The sequence below is a fragment of the Ambystoma mexicanum genome, chromosome 7p (genome assembly GCF_040938575.1).
Source record: "Ambystoma mexicanum isolate Mex_15411 chromosome 7p, UKY_AmexF1_1, whole genome shotgun sequence".
Taxonomy (NCBI): domain Eukaryota; kingdom Metazoa; phylum Chordata; class Amphibia; order Caudata; family Ambystomatidae; genus Ambystoma; species Ambystoma mexicanum.
The window spans coordinates 969,348,995-969,368,176 of record NC_090939.1 but is presented as its reverse complement, the minus strand read 5'-3'; the positions used below and the strand labels follow the sequence as shown (position 1 = coordinate 969,368,176).

The window sequence follows — 19,182 nt, the reverse complement described above, 5'->3', positions numbered from 1 at the left end:
GCCTGGAAAAGTGGTGGAAACACCGGAATTGGATCCAAAGATGATCACATTTCTGAGGCCTCCAGAGATCTTAGGAAGGGCATGGACTGCACCTGGAAAGGGTGCCAGGAGAAGGTACTGGACATCGTGGGCGCCATAGCCAAGATAAAGAACTTAGCGGAGAGAGCGAGAGATACCGGGGAGCCGGTTGACCCAAACATCCTAGCCAATTGGGCACAGCGGACTGTGTGCCTCCTAGAAAATGTGAATTGTGACCTTTTTTCCAAAAGGAGAAGAGGGCTGCTACTAAAGATAGACTCGAAGCTGGGCGATGTGGCGTCCTATGAAGCCGGCGAAGCAGCAAAAGGGGTTTCTGTTTGGCAAGACATTCTCAAAATAGATGGGATGTTTGGTAGAAATTTATACAGCCGTCGAGAAAGCACAATCATCCATCGAAAAGATATTTCCTGCAAGAGTTTTTGCCAGGACTGGGCACAGTAGAGGTTGTGTGTCTGGTCGTTTCCAGTCACAAAAAGGTCTCAGAACTCAAGAGACTACCATTGAGAATCCCAGCAGCAGGGATGCATTCTTCCCGACGCGAGGGCGCGGCAACACAGGCCACAGAGGACGTGCTTCTTACCAACACCCAAGTGCACAAACAGGTGCAAGCATCTACCTACCCCCATTTTCCCGTGGGGGGCAGGACTCTACTATACTTAGAGAATTTACAAATGCTTTCAAGCGACTCATGGCTGCTTCAGACTGTGTCAGGTTTTCGGTTGGAGTTCATAGCACTGCCATTGCAGCAGGATAGGCCAAGAGGGTTTGCACAGATGTGTGAAAAATGAAACACAGCTAGCGAGCAAGGGTGCTATAGAGTGCAGCTACAAGGCGTCCACAGTCTTTATGAGCAACATGTTCCTGGTACACAGGAAGGAGAAAGTGCGACCAGTGATCAACCTGACAGAACTCAACAGCTGGTTGGTCTACAGACACTTAAAAATGGAGGGTGTTCACCTCCTATGGAAGATTCTCTAGAAAGGATACTGGCTGGTCAGATTGGATTTGAAAGATGCCAACCAAACGATCCCAGTAGCCATGGAGCTCCGCAGATACCTTAGGTTTCTCTGAAGCTTGCAGATATGACAATCCACATGTTTCCCGTTCGGAATAGCCTCAGCACCCTGACAATTCACAAAGGTTATGAGAGCAGTGGCAGCAGTAATGCTTGAAAGAGGTATTTGCATGATCGTGTATTTGGATGATAGTCTCATGCTATCGGACGACAAGCAAGTGCTGGTCAGCCAGTTGCATTGGGCATCCCAATTGCTGTCCTCTCTGGGATTCCTGATGAATCAGGAGAAGTCAAAGTTGATCCCCAAGCAACGCCTAGATTTTCTGGGGTTTGTAGTAGATACAAAACAAGAGTGATGCTGGAGCTGCCAAACCCTGAGATGAGGGCAATAAAGAAGGAGTTTAGGTCGGCACTAGGGAACCCCATAATATCACTCTGAATCCCAGCGAGAATTGTCGGTCTTCTGGGGGCCTCCATACAGGCCCTATTCCCAGGCCCCCTACACTAAAGAGCCCTGCAGACACTGAAGATTCGGCACCTGCAAGGGGACCTAGGGTACCATCGGTGGGTACTCCTAGATCAGGAAGGGAGATTAAAGCTTGAGGTGTGGCTTCAGAACATGAAAGCCTGGAACAGACAAGCCTTCTTCGCAGATGTCCTGGAGCTTGTTATAGAATCAGATGCCAGCAGCGCCAGCTAAAGATGCAGCCAGCTAAAGATGGGCGGCAGGTTGTTGCAGGAGGAGTTGTCACTCCACATAAACTGCTTAGAATTGCTTGCAGGCTCTTTTGCGGTCAAGCACTTCACGAAGGGAAATGTGGAGTGCAGCATCCTGCTCAGGATGGACAATATCCCAGTGGTCCAATACATCAACCATCAAAGGGGCACTCGGTCGCGAATGCTGGCAGAGTTGACCAAAGATGTTTGGCATTGCTGCCTTTATCAGAAGATCTTGGTGATGGCAGAGCACATTCCGGGCATGCAGAAAGTGTAGTGTATTGGAACTCACTCTACTGGCATGACTCCAGTGACTGGATGCTTCACAAGGAGATGTTTGCTCAGATAGCAGCCCTCTGGGGTCCACTGGACACCGATCTATTTGCATCCAGGTTGAACAAATAGTTACCAAAGTTTTTCAGCTGGAGGCTGGACCCGGATGCACAGGGGGTGGATGTGTTTCTTCAAATTTGATCAAAAGCAGCGCACTACACATTCCCCCCTTCATGATGCTGGAAAGGGTATTAGCAAAGTTCAGGATGGAGAAAGCGGAAGTAGTTATAGTAGCCCCAAACTGGAAGTCACAAGCATGGTTTCCAGTTCTGATGGAACATTCGTCGGATTTTCCTCGAGTGCTTCCTCCCAGAGTGGATCCCCTGGCGGATCCATCAGGGAATTGGTACCCTCTGACAGAGACAGGTCAGCTACCACTGCTAGGGTTCAGAGATCAGGGGCAGATGGATTTTGGCAGGAATTTCGGGATCAGCTGCAGAGCTTATCAAACAATCTTGGGCCCCTTCCACACTCACTTAAAGATTACGAAGCAGCTTGGAGAAAATGGTGCTTATGGTACAGCCAGCACAGTCTTCATCAGATTTCACCCCCTTTAGTGCACATACTTAATTTTCTAGCTTCCCTAGCCAGAAAGGGGAAGGCCTTCCGAACTTTAGGAGTTTACATGTCAGTGATCTCAGCAGACCATGATCGAACGTGTGGTGTTCCACTGGGGAACACCCCACAGTAGTAAGGTTGATGTGAGGAGCAATGATCAGCGTACCTCCCATCCCTAAGTATGCACATCTGTGGGATGTCAACGCAGTTTCACGGCTGTTCATGGGCTGGCCATGTAACAAGGATCTGCAGAGCCACCAGCTTTCAGGGAAGTTGGTGTTGCTGCTATGTTTGCTATCCTGTAGGAGAGTGTCAGACGTGAAAGTCCTCGAAGTGGACAGAAAGTCCTTTGGTCCAGAAGGAGTGACGATTTTCATCACAAAAAGGACTAAATGCCACACAGCGGTTATCTCTTACACCTACTTTTTAGAGCAGCCGAAATGTGTGTGGCTAAATGTATCAAGGGAGATTAGGCGAGAACAGATGAAGTGAGGCCAGCAGGGGTATTGCAGTTACTGATAATGCGCAGGAAGCCGTTTAAAGCAGTGGCAGTGGCGACTATAGCATGATGGGTTTGAGAGATCATGTCCCTAGCGGGTATAGATGTTACATGATTCCGAACACACTCGGTTAGAGGCGCGATGTTGTCTAAGGCATTCTGGGCCAGGGGTAGTCTTCAGGATATCCTGAAAGCGGCTGATTGGTCCAGCGAGGACACCTTTAAGACGTTCTACTAGAAGCCGGCTGTAAGTGCGGCAGCCCCATTAGTGCATAGCTTTGAACAAGCATAATGCTCACCTCCGGTCTTGACCTAGAATAAAGATTACCCCTGCTGCACAAGAGGAAAGGACCTGGCCAAGAGTGGTTATGGGTCACAGAGACAGGATAGGACTACCAGAGAAGACACTGGGGTTCATGGGATATTAAGTTTCAAGAGTGGTTTCTGTTTAAAAAAAAAGATTTTAAACAAACAAATTCAAAGATGGCACTGTGTATGATACTGTTAATGGCCCATATGTGTAATCGAATTGTTCCTCTTTATTCCCGTTTGTTACAAAATGGTACAAACAAGCATAAAACAAGCATAAATAGAGTCAGAAGGAAGCAAACAGGAGGCAGTGAGTCACATGAAAGTATGTAATTTATAGTTTAATTTGTCTTTGTAATCCAAGGTTCAGAGTTATGCTAGCAATGGCAATGCAGGATAGCATTTTAATCAGCTAGGGGACCGACCTACCAGTAGTCGATTGCAACCATTTATGTACCATGAAATTCATGAACAAAATCTGCTATCGGTTTTATGCATGCCTGATATTGTGTTGATGATGTTAAAATGATCAGACATGTAAAAAGAAGGATCATGATAGATAAAGATAAATGGTCAACTTACACATCCAGTCTGGTGTTATTCAGGAAGTACTGCATTGGGTAAACACAAGAGTATAAGTAGGTGAGGTCAGGATTGTATGTTATTGTGCCCACAGTAGGATCGTTGGATTTCACCATTCCACTGATGTTCATATATTGAATGTTGGAAAAGTCCTTAAAAACTCCGTCTCCAATCGTGTTGTTAGTCTATAGGATGGGGCAAAAACATTTCTTATATCAATAGAGTCTCTGTAGTACGTAATTTAAGCTCATCTTCTCAACATTAGCCTTTCACAGAAAATGATAAGCGAGCACAGTGCATGGGTTCACTATTTTTTTCACGTCAACTAACAATGATTGTGAAATGCACTGAGAAGTTTCCTTAACTGTTCATTGCATGCGTTTTTTCTTTTGGTGCACGTGTTTATAGTTTATACAAAAAAAATAAGAAACCAATGTAAGATACAGAATGAGATATGAAAAATGTAAGACTCATTTTTATCATCGATGAGTGGTGACCAAAATCATATTGAAAAGAAAGTAAATTGTGAAGTAAATTGTGAAGCTGCTCAAGAAGAGAGTAGGACATATGTTTGTGGATATGAACACAGCCCGGGATTGTAAGTAGAGAGAGACACAAAATCAATGACAAGGCGAGATTAGATCGTGGACATATTTGAATAGAAAGTGAAGAAAGACAAAATAATACGTTTCTGAGTGAGCCCATTGTAGATGGGGTGTGTGAAGCAAAAGGAGACTGGAAAACAGACTGAACTGCAACATTGTAGCTGGATGGACAACAGGCATTGCAAACTGTGACAATCGGAAGTACAGTTAGGATTAATACGTGAGTCAATGCACCTTACAGTCCTTCTACGGTGTTAATTTTCTGAGGAGATGCCAATTCAACCTAGACTACCCAGAACCACGGAGTGGAGGCGAGCGGAGGCAGTTCGTGCAGTCCGTGCACGTCTGTCCCGGCCCCCGCCTGTGATCCCCGGCTGGGAGCCTGGAATCTGGAGCTAACGCACATTATCCACAAGAGGCCGACTCTGGAGCTACATGAGTCCACTGTCTTTTGTACCGGTTAAACCCTCACATACTTCAGACACTTGGTACCCCTTTGCGTTTTCCACTTCTAGCAGTGTAATAATTTACCTTATTGCAACCCCTGAGTCGCTTGGGACTCGTTAACCTTGGAGAGGAACTCCGAGATTTGCTAGTAACACTGAAGGGCCAGTCCTACCTTTTCTTTGCAATGACCCGGTGAGACACTTTGCTGCGGAAAGTCCAACCACGAGAAATGACTGCGGGTCCTGTGCCTTTGAGTTTCTCAACACTGCGATGTTGACCTATTGTGGTACACCTGTATTAAATCACTAGCGGACCTATTACACAGCAGACAAACAACTTCACCTACCGTTGACCATTGTATACGTGGGAGCACACCCGCATTGCGGCTTCCACAAGACATACTTATGTGTGACCACAGCAGACCCAGTATCCACGGGCCCTGACGGCGTCAAAGACGAAGACAACATTCATACTAAACAACCAACACGGCAAGTTCGACTGTATAGAGTCTGCCACTTAGATCATCATGCGCCGCAAATTGCATTCAACCCCGCAAAAACAAACATGCAAAACCAAAAAGAATGGCCACGGAACAACTGAGAGGCGCAGCTATCAGGGACTTAGCCGGACCGCCAACGAGACAACAGTCCTAACTCATATCGCCAACTCTGCTGTCCATTTTAGCAGGCGAAAATCGCACAAAACATGACAGAGCCATAAAGAAACAGCTAGAGTCTCAACTAGATGCACACTTGAGCACCGCCACGCCAAACTCAACAGTTCCTGTGACAAACGCCAGATATCCCGGTCCATGTTCTAATGACTTGAGATTCGTAGAGGATCTCGAGCAGCAAACAAATGACACTCTTATCATGACAGCTGACCAACAATTAACGAACAAAGATTCAAGACAAGACACATCAAACCCAAATCAAGTAATTCAAGAACAAAGTGACCAAATAAGGAACAAAGAACAGAATTCAACTGTTCTACCAGTGGCAGAAAATGTGGAAGTACAACCGAGAGACAATGTCACCTCTATTCCACCAAAGGCACATCTACCTGTCGATACCCATGATGAATCCGAAGAAAGAGCCCCGGACACATCGTATACTCATGAAATTGACATCTTGAAGGAAGAAAGATACCAGAACAGTCCCCCAGCTGACAGAAACACAGAGACAATGTAAGACACGACACGAGGGCCCAACGGGCCATAGACTAAACATCATAAGGATCCATGATACACCAATAAGAAGCAGATGGAACACATGGAATTACATGGACAATGCCCATCACAAAAAGATAAAGCCATCCTGACCAAGCATAGATGGCAGCAAAATACGATTGACGGATGCACTCAGAAATATTCGCACAGCCTACCAACCATCAGATTGAGGCTCGTTCTGCGAGACTCTCTCTTGAAATAACTGAAATTGAAACACTGATGAGAAACCATGAAAGATTTAGAGACGTCTTTTGAAACACCCGTGAAATAAGAAGGCCACTCAAAATATGCAACCTTCATTAAAAAACACATCAAAACATAAGATGATGACAGACATTGAATCATTTATAACTCATAAGAAAACAAGTACTCCACTCTCAACACCATTGACTGAATCAGAACGGCACTTCAAAACAGAATTGAATCAAACCTTAATTGAATCTAACGCAGAGAAATTCTCTTGCGAACCAGCCAAACAACATGTACAAGAGTCAATTCCAACTAAAATGGAGGACCTTCAAAACATGCTCCTCCCAAGCAATGATCCTGTTCTTAAAAATGCAAGAAACAACCACGGAGTTGCTCAAAGATCAAACAACCCTTCTTGAACTGATACACTCTATTTATTTTTATTTATTTATTTTTATTTTATTTATTTATTGCATTTATTACTCGCCCAAACCCTTGGGTACCACAGCGATGTTACAGACAGCTTGGTTAAAACATTTCTTGGAATTTGCCAATCGGGCGCAGTGCATGTGAATACAAAATAATCATACACGAAGACATTAAATGCAGGGCTTCAGTACAGTGATATTTCCTGAAGCAAGGAGGGGGATTTTTTAATCTTGGTTAAATAGCCACGTTTTCAGGGATTTCTTGAAGCCTGAGAATGTTTGCTCATTTTTGATGGGGAGGGGAAGAGTGTTCCAATATGTGGGTGCGAGGTATTGGAAACTACTGCCTCCTGCCTTGGTTGTCTTGTAGCGGGGGATAGCTAGGAGTAATTGACTGTTAGATCTGAGGGGCCTCTTAGATACTTTTTTGGTGATGGCGTGGTTGAGGTAGATGGGGACACATGAGTGGATGCATTTGAATGTGACGCACAGAGCTTTGAATGTGACCCTGGCTTTGATGGGGAGCCAGTGATGGTTTCTTCTAATATTTGAGATATGATCTGACTTCCTTATTCCAAGGGCCGCCCGAAGGGCTTTATTTTGAATAAGCTGTAGTTTGTTTAGATTGGCTTTTGAGGTACCCAGGTAGAGTACGTTGCAGTAGTCGAGCCTGGATAAGATTAAAGCTCTTGCCAGCGTGATACAGTTGGTGGGTATCAAGAATTGGCGACTGAGAGCAATAAGTTTTGCGGTGTAGGAGGTAGAGGAAGAGAGGGCGTTAATGTGCTTGGTCATGGTGAGGTTGGCATCTAGGTAGACACCTAGTGTTTTCACTTGTTTGAGTACTGATATGTTTGTGCCATCAATGTTGATGGATGAGTAATCAGGATGTAATGCTTCTATTTTGGATTGGGAGCCCACAATGAGAACCTCAGTCTTCTCATCATTGAGACAGAGGCTATTTAGTGCCATCCAATTTTGGATTATGGCATATATTTTGTTGATAGTGTCGGTGTCTTGAGTGTAGTCTCCCGATAAAGGGATGAGGATCTGGGTGTCATCTGCAAAGTTGGTGTAGATGACACCCATGTCGTCTAGCGCTGAGAAGAGGAGTTTAGTGTATGCATTGTATAATGTTGGTGAGAGACAGGAACCTTGGGGGACACCAATGGGTACTATGATGGGGTTGGCGGCTTCTTTACCTATGGCGACCCTGGAGGTGCGGTCAGCAAGAAAGGATTTGATCCAGGTAGTAGCTTCGGTGGAGAAGTTGAAGTCTTTCGCTAGTGTGGCGCACAGTTTATTATGGTCTACTAAATCAAACGCTGCGGAGAGATCGAGTAGGAGGAGGATGCAGAGTTTCCCTGAATCTCTGATGGTATCCATCTGGATTTTTAAGTCAAGGAGCGCCGTTTCTGTGCTATGGTTGGGGCGGAAGCCTGATTGCCTCGTGCCAAGGAGGTGGTTTTGTTCGAGGTGAGTTTGGACTTGGTTGTATGCTAATTTATCCAATATTTTGAGGAGAAATGGGACAGTTGTTATTGGCCTGTAATTAGTGGGCACAGTAGGGTCTAGGGTAGGTTTTTTCAGGAGAGGGGTGACCCAGGCTTCTTTAATGCTAGCTGGTACTAGGTTAGTATTGAAGGAAGCGTTCACGAAGTTGGTGATAATGGGGGTGAGGGTGTGGGCGCAGGATTTGACTACTGATGCGGGGACAGAATCGCCTTTGCAGTTGGAGGCTTTAAGTTTGGCGATGGTGTCAAACACTACATTTTGGGATACTGGTGTGAAATGGAATGGGGCACTGGTGAATTCCTGATGTGGTCGATTTAGATTAAAGAGGGCAGGTTTGTTGGCTAGTGATTGTTTTTTGGATGTGATTTTTTATTTGGAGTAGTTCAATTTTGGCTGTTAGTGCGTCTTGTATAGTGGTGCACCATTCCTTGCTGGGGATGGTTGGGTTTATGGCTGGGGTGGGGTTTTCCAATTCTTTTAGAATGGCAAATAATTCCTTGGTATCTGAGGTAGCATTGCTGATCCTATTGTTATACGCATTAGATTTGTAGGTAATAGTAGCTGTTTTATAGGTTTTGTTTATTTCTTGGTAGGCTTTTTCTGACTGCAGTAGGATGCTTTCTGTAGGCATGTTCACACGCGCGTTTGGTTCTTCTGAGGGCGATAAGATCATCATTGAACCAGAAGCTAGATCGCTTGTCTGAGTGTTTTGCCTTGGTGGTGAGCGGTGCTATAGCATTAATGGTTGCAGTGAGGCAGTTGTGATATATGTCTGCTAGGAGACAGGGGTTGTCACTGGTGATCGAGGTAGAAGCTAGGATTTTTGAAAGAGGAGGCGTGAGGTTTTCTGGCGTGAGTTTGCGGGCGTTTCTAGTTTCATAGGTAATCATAGTTTTAGGTTTCTTTTGTGTGGGTTCGGAGGGATTGATTGTAAATACAATGTTATGGTGATCGGTCCAAGTAAGAGGGGAGATGGCCTCAATGGTTATGGGGGTATTAAGGGAGAGGATCCAGTCAAGAGTCCTGCCTTTGATATGTGTGGGTGCATTAACTAGTTGGCTGAAACCCATGTCCTTCAGGGCGGAGTGGAGTGATTCTGCTTTGGCATCTTGGCTGTCATTGAAACCTAGGTTAAGGTCACCCAGGATGATGTATTTCGAGCTAGGTTTTATTAGTGGAGCTAATAGCAACGGAATTTCAGTCTCTGGGTGGTTGTTGGGGCTAGGTGCTCTATAAATTACTATTAAATTAATAGTAGTTTTAGCATTTATGGGAAATTTTACGAGTAATGTTTCATACCCTTCAATACTTTCAATGGGACAAGATCTAAGCTGTAATTTAGTCTTGACTATAATAGCAACACCGCCTCCTTGTGAGTGGGTCCTATCTGTTCTAAATATGGTGTAGTCGGATGGGATTGCCAGAGTTAGTAGTGGACCTGATGCTTGATGGAGCCAGGACTCTGTGACTACTAGTATGTCGAGCTGTGATTCCATAATGAGGTCGTGAACTTCTATAGCATGCGCCCCTAAGGAGCGGGCATTGATAAGCGCTCCTTTAAAGGTGGATAGTAATTTATTGGGGGTGTCCGGAGCTGGTTTGGAAGTAGTGTTGGGTTTCTGGCTAGGAGTATGGTTTTGATGAGGGGGAAGTACTCTGGGCCTAATTTGTTTGGGAGGTGTGTGTTCATATTTGACTGGGTTGGGGTGGTTGAAGGTACGAGACCTTAATCGGAAGTGTCTTGCTACACCTGTCACGGGGTTAGAGAATTTTTCGGTATGGCTGAGGTGAGGTGACTCTGCTGTGGGCAATACATGTGAGATTGGATCAGGGCTGATAGCATGATGCTTAATGGTATTCAGATAGGTCCTAGGAGTAAGACTTGCGCTGTTTGGGAATGGGGGAGTAGAGGGAAGGAACGGTGTAGGACATGGGACACTCAATACAAATTCACAATGAGATATTTCTGAACAAAATACAGGAGCGCCTGAACGTAGAAGCCGAGACACGCTCGATGTGGCAAGCAAGACTATTTGACATAGCATGGGCCGAGCGCGCTGAAAAGACGCCCCTGACATCTACTTTCATAGCAATGACGACCACAATGAACACACAGAATAAAACAGCAAGCTCCAGGATAAATAACAACACTGAGCCCCTATCAATACCCTGCAAGGATCCCTGCCAAATAGAAATGACACCACTAATCCCGAAGAATGGACCAACCCATGAGAAAAACCTGATGCTCACAATTACAGCAATTCCATTGGGAAACCTCATCGATATGGAAAATGAATCTCCAACGGTGACGCACAATCATAATTCCAATACCATGACACAAGAAATTATGACAAAGACCCTAATGCAACACAATAAACATGGATCGAAAAGAGAAGTGGAGAACTTTTTTTTGAACAAAGGAACATTCAACCACAACCAATTAAGAACCAAGAGGCTAAGAAAAAAACTAAACAAAAGTAAAAAGGATCGAGAGCATTTTTTCGACATCTAACATTGCCACAGACAAAGATGACGACAACCCAAAAGAATAGAAAAAACCTCTTCGTACAGAAACAAAAAGGAGAGAGAAACACGACAAGTGATACTTCCATGACAAACAACGAGGAACGACAATGTAGACAACAACAAAACAACAACCAAAGTACAGAACTAATGACCCTTTTGACACATAGGGATGACCCACAAGAGACAGAGATGGAGCCTGACCCACAGCAGGAGGAAACATCGCTAATAATAATAGATCAATACGAGAAGGGCAATCATGGCATTCAACCAGAATAGAGTTGACATGCGAAGATATATCAGACTCCAACCTCGTATTCACCTCATGTTATATGTCTCTAAACCAATAAACGACAATGAATTATCACATCAAGAGTCCCAAAGGTCTACTAATCGATTAGATAATGATGTGACTACACAATCAATAAGCAACAATGAAGTATTGTCCGAAGATTCCCAAAGGTCTGCTAATCAATCCGAAAATTACAGCACCCCGACATTATGCAAGAGACGGATATAGGAGGGCTAACACTACCACACTTTCGCGATCCCAGGCACAAACACAATACTCATAAACTAAAGCTGGAAAGAATCGAATCCAGCAATGATGGTCTCGTTCTAAATAGAACAAACGTATTACTACTACTAAAAGTGATCCCAAAGATGAAATCGATTAGATCACGTGACATAAAAGTAGCTGAATTCATTGATGAAAATAGCCTGGATAGAGTCGAGATTGAACTATACTCCCTTGAATGCAAAAACCTAATCTTAGATATGAAGTTACAATTTAACCAATTGGGCTTTGTGATCTGCTCTACCTTTCATAGAAATGCCATACCAAAGAGAGATTGCCTTAATTACGATCAAACACCAGAAGTAGTGAACAGTGAGCGGAACATCGATGGAGAAACCACGGAAAGAACGCAATCAAATTATTATGAAGAGAAGAGAGACTATCCAAGAAATAATGGTTTCAACGAAAATCTTTACAGGGTGTGCTCCGAAGTGACAAGGCACTTCTTTTGGAGGGACACAGACCATCAATTTACAGACAATAGGGAAAATTCCACACAACAGCTCTAATCACTAATTACGTCGGAAAATCAATACACGACCATATGCTCGTGGAACTCACGGGGTCATTCCCACTTGTTTCAACAAAATGCACATTCTTTTGCCCATTACCAAATAATTTCCATTCAGGAATCATGGATACATAAGCAAACTGTTTCTGACGGCTATGTTTGCTTTATGAATCCAGCGATAAGAAGGGAAAAAGGACGACCATCTGCTGGTCTCCTGACCCTGATAAACACACCAATAACCATCAACATAATTGATTCGACTAATATAAATCCATGGGCTCAATTGACTATTATTGAGCAAACAATTACCAAAGACCTATTGCACAAACTGCAAAAGAGATCCCATAAGAAGAAACTAGGAATAATGAACATCTACTGGAATCCTATAGCCATCAACGATATGCCTTCATCGATGCTGTCTTCTCAGCCATCGATGAAGCCACAGCAAGATATACTGACATTGACTTCATATTATGTGGAGACTTTAATCTACATCTTGTCGATCAAGTTGGGAATCAGCTAGACAAAGACAGAATAACCACCCGAGTATGGCGCTGGCAAAAAGAGACAGCTATCAGAAATTTACATCGATCCCATGCTCATGAGAAAACATCAGGAGGCCTTAAACCAACATGGTCAAGGGGAACCAAAACGGCCATAATGAACTATGTATACATTTCAGCTGACATAAAGGACTCCATTACTAATAGCGTCAATATATACTCCGTGAACAGCGACCACTACATCATGACTAGATCATGTGCAGCTGACTGTATCCCAAAAGACCACATCCATCTCCCAGATCTTGATATTAACAACAGCATGAACCGACTGAGAATCAACCAATGAAAACTGATTAAACTTCCAGAAACTTTCTCACAATCACAGCTAAATACCACCGAAAAACTGAATTACGAGTGAATCTTGTGCCTGTTTTAGACATTCCACTAATGATTGGATAAAATGATCCAGCAAAAAGCACAATACCAAATGGATCTACCATGTAAGCACGATTCTCGAGCCTTGAATGATCCTCCAAATTACTTATCTTCCCAGACCAACAAATGTGCAAGACTTTCATGAGAATGAGCTTAAATATCCCTCCAACTCGTGAAGTCCTTGCAAAAAGAAAGCTACTAACGAAAACAGAAAAATGTTGTCGATTCTGCCAACAAAGCACAAAGGTTGAAAGTATCCACCATATAATAATGGAATGTCCAGCACTGACAGAAAAGAGAACATTGTTCCGAGAATTTTTTATGACAGATAACAAAGAATCGACACCAGGAGATGGTTGGGCCCAAATCTTGCTAAGCAATAATCAAAAACTAGTATTCACCATTATTAAAATTTGGAATAATGTAATGGGATCAACTTACGAAGGTGCTAAAAACTGAAAACCAAGATAGGAGAACGCAACATAAGACTAACAAAGAAACTATACAGACATTTCTTCTCCTTTTGGTTTTCTTTCTGAATCTTAGAGTGTATAAATGAAAAGTTTATAACCTAAATTAAATCATTTTAATCACGTGGCACCAAAACTGGACATTTTGGGAAAGATTTGTTAAAAAAACAACACTGTTTTAGTCCTACTCCCATTCATTTTCCAATACAGAAAATGTGCCATATATGAGAAGCCGTAGTGGATAAAACCCTGGACGAATTTGGACCAAATAAGAAACTACTTGGTCAGCAAAATGGTTTTGGGTAAATGGTCCAGTAGTTTTTAAAATATTCGACAGAGAAAGGGGTGCCCTCTGCTCCCACAAACATGCATATATCTTCCATTGTGCTTTGCAGCAGAGAGAGGCTTTACAGTAATGAAAATCCAACTCTATTTCTGGCTTGATGCAAGCGATGCCTGCGATAATACCTGGAGAAGCTGAAAACGAAACTTCGTCAAAGAGCTATTTGAAGGAGGTAAAAGGATATGATGGCATCAGGTTAGAGCTGGGGAGGGGTGTAGAGGACACCATGTGAAGTTACAGAGTTGGGGGTGGTCTGGGAAGCTAATTAAAGTTTGAACATGTTTGGCTTATCTGTGGAATAACGTGGTAATCTGGCAAGATTTCCATGGCAATAACACAAGACGCACTTGGAAAAGAAACTGTGTCACATGAACCAAATATTGGTGGTGGTAAAGGGAGAGGGCTATAGAGGGAAAAATTAATTGAGGGTAATGGGGGGACCAAGGAAAGAGGATAGGGGCACATGTTGGGTGCCTGTGAGGATAGGGAAGAGTTTCTGATTTTTTAGGGTTATCGGGGGAATACCAGGGAATTGTGCAAGAATCGGAACGCCATTGCCATTATTGGGAAATGCTGGGGGAATCTTGCGAGAAAAGAGAGTGAAAAAAAGAAATGTTACACCTGCTGTAATCACATCTACTAGGCAGGGGACAATGGGTCTTTGTGCCACTGGTTATGGCCAAAGGCCATGGCTAGTGGGCACCAAAGTAACCTATTGGTGCAACATGTACAGTGGCCAAGGTTGAAGGCTGTGGGCACTGGCCATGGCAGGACACCATGGCTAGTGGTCCCCAAAGAAACATATTGGTGTAACATGCACAGTGGCCATGGAAGTCCGTGACTAGTGGGCCCCAAAGAAACTATTGGTGCAACATGTACAGTGGCCATGAACAAAGACCAGGGCTAGTGGGCCCAAATAAACTGGTGAAACATGTACAGTGGGCAAGGCCTTTGGCCATGGCTAGTGAGCTCCAAAGAAACCAATTGGTACAGCATGTACAGTGACCAAGGCCAAAGGCCATGGCTAGTGGGCCCCAAATAAACCTATTGGGGCAACTTGCACAGTGGCCACAGCTGAAAGCCATGCCTAGTGGGCCCCACAGAAACCTATTGGTGCAACATGTACAGTGGTCAATGCTGAAGCCTTGGCTAGTGGGGTGAAAACATAACCTATCGGTGCATTGTGGTCATACGCTGTGCAACAGGGGGTGCATAGTTAAGGTAGAGTTGCTTGAAATGTGAGTGCTGAATTTCAGGGGTTTTGTTGCATTAAATCTGATCACCTTAACTAAGGTTTTTTCACATATAGTGTGGCTGTCACTGCACTGTAGTTGAGTATCGAGATACATAGGAAACCCCAAAAAATGAATTGCCATTAACTTTTGATTTGGCTGAAATTTGCAAACAAAACGTTTGTCACAGGCCCACCCAGACAGCACATTTTGGGAAACATCCATTGAAAAATAAAAAAGTTATTAAGAAAGGTAAACAAAATGCTGTTTCGGCATAGTCCCAATTAATTTTCCCATAGAGAAAAAGTGGACATTTCTACGCAGCGCACAGGAAAAACCGCTGGACGAAATAGGACGAGGTATGAAACAATTTAGCCACAAAGCATTGACTTGATTTCTCGGAGGGGTCTGGTGTTATTGATTCCTGATGTTTTTTAAATCTATTTTATGGAGATAGCGTTAGCCCCTTTCCCCAAAATTAAAGCTATACCTCCCATGGTGCTTTGCAGGAGAGAGACCTTTTGCAAGAGATAACCGTGGTTATTATGGGAATAACCACGGCTAACCAAAAACGAAAAATGGAAAAAAGGCCATTTGGAAGGCAAAAAAAGGATGAAATGTCATCAGGCTAGAGGGGTGGAGGGAGAAAGAGGACACCATGTGAAATTGGGGAGTTTGGTGGGTCTGGGGATGAAGTGCAGAGCTCAAACATTTTCTCAAAACCGCAGCTATTCAGTGGGATAACAGCGGTTATAAAAGTAAACGCATTCAGGAATGAAAGTGCATCACACAAAATGACAAGTGTTGGGGGAATTGGAGAGGACTATAAGGGATAGGACTGGGGGAAGCAGGCCAAGAGAAGGGGAGCCCTTTGTGAGAACCTGAGAGAACAAGGAAGACTTTTGGATTTTTCATGCCTTTTACAGATAACTGCGATTATCTGCGGGCACCTGCAGATAGCCATGGTTATTTGTAGTACATTACCAATATAACTGCGGTTATGGGAAAAAAGTAAAAAAAGAACAAACGAGAGAGTTAAAAAAAAATTGGATTAACAGAAAAAAAGTGGGGGAACATGTAGAGTAGCAACTTCCTGGGCCGAAGGACCTGACTAGTGGGCCTGAAATTTTGGCCATGGCCACCTAGTGGGTCCAAAATATACATATTGGGGGAACAGGTAAAGTGGACATGGCTAAAAGCCATGTCTAGTGGCCCAGTAGTGTTTCAAAATACACAGTGGGCATGGCCAAAGGCCCTGGCTAGTGGGCCCGAAAGGCATGTAAAGTGGCCACAATCGAAGGCCATGGCCACCTATTGGGTCAAAAAGTTAAGAATTAAGCTGGTCATGACTTCCCACGTTCACTGAAGTTTTTTTGCGTTGAATTTGCTCAACTTAACTATACTTTGACTAAAGTTTTTGCAGTGAATCGATATATATATACATATGTGTGTTATGCCTTTGCACGAGCACAAGGCATAGTTAAGGGTACGACGAAGAGTCTATGGAGTTTCAGAAAATAACTTTTCCCATTAACGAGCCTATGAAAGATTCTGAAAATATTCCACAGTAATATTATAAGGCAGTGCCTATGCATGCACAATTCTTAAGTGTACATAACAGCTTCATAGTTTAAAAAAAGTTCACTTTGATAGCATTTTCAACAGCTTTTAACATAGAGTTTTCCCATACGAAAGAAATATATTTTTCGGGACAAATATGCCAATTTGTGGCTTGCTCCTAGATTTCATCAGAAAATGGCGCACCAACAAAAAAATGAAAATTGACTTCGCCATTTTTGAGTTAACGTTTTAAATGTATCCGTATATCATGCCTGCCCAGAATGAGCTTGCATTTTTCATATGAGTTGTGCGAACAACATATGTTTCACAGATCATACATTACAGCATTGCATTTTCTAAAAACACATGAAAGCTGTACTGACATCAAAGTCAGCCCTCACTTTCATGTGTTTTCAGAAGATGCAATAGTGTAATGTATGAACTGTGTAACTCATACCTTCTCTGGGCAGTCCGTATGAAAGATGCAGTTTGTACTTCAATTAATGTGTACAAACTGAACAAAGAGGTGTAGGAGATTTGCAGCCAGTACATTACACAAGTGTAATCTCCTGAATACTCACATGAGACGGCTGACCTTGATGTCAGTTTTCAGAAGATTACAATTGAGATTACATTAAGTATGAACTGCATCTTTCATACAAACCTTGCTGAGCACATAGACAGTATATACACTATGCCATTGCGTCTTCTGAAAAAACACAAGTTTTCCTGATATCCTGACTTTCATATGTTTTCTGAAGATGCAATGGTGTAACGTATGAACTGTGAAACTCATACGAACAACACAGTTCAATTAATGTGAACAAACTGTACAAAGAGGCATTGGAATTTTACAGTCTGTATTTTATGCAATGCCTACAATACACCCTCTTACCACACACTCCAATGACACATGCTCCTCCAATCTGCTCTTACCACACACTCCAATGACATGTTCCCCTCCTACACATGGTCCTACAACACGCAACCCTACAACAAGTGCTCTTGCAGCTCATACTGCTATGATATGAGCTGCTACAACATGCACTCCTACGATACATGCTCCTACGACACTTACTCCTACGACATGCACTCCTTTGACACACACTCCTGCGACATGCACTCCCATAATGCGCAGTCCCACAACATGAGCTCCTATGGCATATGCTCCTATGACACATGCTCCTACAAAACATGCTCCTCTGACACACACTCCTATTACACATGCTCGTATGACACACACTTACGGGACATGCTCCTGTGCTATGTGCTCCTATGACATGTGGTCCTATGATAGGTGCTCCTATGACACCCTCTCACCACATACTCTGACATGCGCTCCTATGTCACAAGGTCCTACAAGCATTCCTATGACACACTCTCCTATGACACATGCTCTTGTGATAGATGCTCCTATGACAACTGCACATATGACATTTGCACCTACAGCATGTGCACCTATGGCAAATACTCCTCTGATAAATGGTCCTGTGACATGTACTCCTGCAACACGTGCTCCTAAAACATACCCTCTTACCACACACTCTTGCAGCAAGCGCTTAGAACACAAGGTCTTTTTGCAGGCGTTAAAGTGCAAGGCGCTAAGCGACCTTGGTGCTAATTACGGCACTGTTATTTATTATGCCTTATGGGGCAAAAATGGGAATGGGGAAGGGCAATAGGTGAATGGGGAATTACCGCCCCACTCACCTTGGAATGGGGCGGTAATTCCGCCATCCACCATGGCGTAATCCGGCATGGACCATGGTGCTAATAGCACCATCGTCCACCGCCTGACTTGTAATGAGGGCCTATGACTTGAGCTCTTACGTCCCGCACTCCTATGACACTCTCTTAACACGCACTCCTACAACATGCATTCCTACAACATGTGTTCTCATGACACTCTCTTATGACACACTCTTATAACAGGCACTTAGTTATCAAGCTTCTAAGACTCACACTCATATCATATATGTTACATCATGTTCTATTACAGCACACACATCTACAAAACCCTCTTACAACACATTCCTACAACAAAAACTCCTACAACACATGCTCCAATGACATCTGCTCCTACTACACACACACACTGCAAAGACATATGCTTCTACCACATGCGCTCCTATGACATGTGACACATGCACCTACGATACGTGCACCTACAACATGTGCACCTACGACACATGCACCTACTACGCAGGCTCTTACCACACAGGCTCTTACCACATGTGCTCCTACCACACACACTCCTAGCTCCTACCACATATGCTTCTACCACACACACACTTAGGACCGCACTTACTACACACTCTTTCAGAACATACTCTATTGACCTACACTTCTACACCACGTGACACACACTACTACCATACGCAATCTTACAACACACACTTACCACACAGTCTTATGACACAGACTCTGCCACACCCTCCTACAACATGAACTCCTACAGCAAGTGCTTACATGACACATGCAACTACATGTGCTCCTACAACATACACGCTCCTATAACATTCATCAAATGCACCTACAGCATGTGCACCTATGACACATGCTTC

The 19,182-nt window shown here is 43.6% G+C and overlaps 1 protein-coding gene across 1 annotated transcript in view; it reads right to left on the bottom strand.

Annotated features, from left to right (window-relative positions):
• The window catches only part of ZPLD1 (zona pellucida like domain containing 1), a 395,074-nt gene that overhangs the window by 271,943 nt on the left and 103,949 nt on the right, over positions 1–19,182 (bottom strand). Inside the window, exon 5 of the mRNA XM_069636318.1 lies at positions 4,053–4,237. Within this exon, the coding sequence (XP_069492419.1) occupies positions 4,053–4,237 (185 nt within the window). The remainder of the gene's footprint in view (positions 1–4,052; positions 4,238–19,182) is intronic.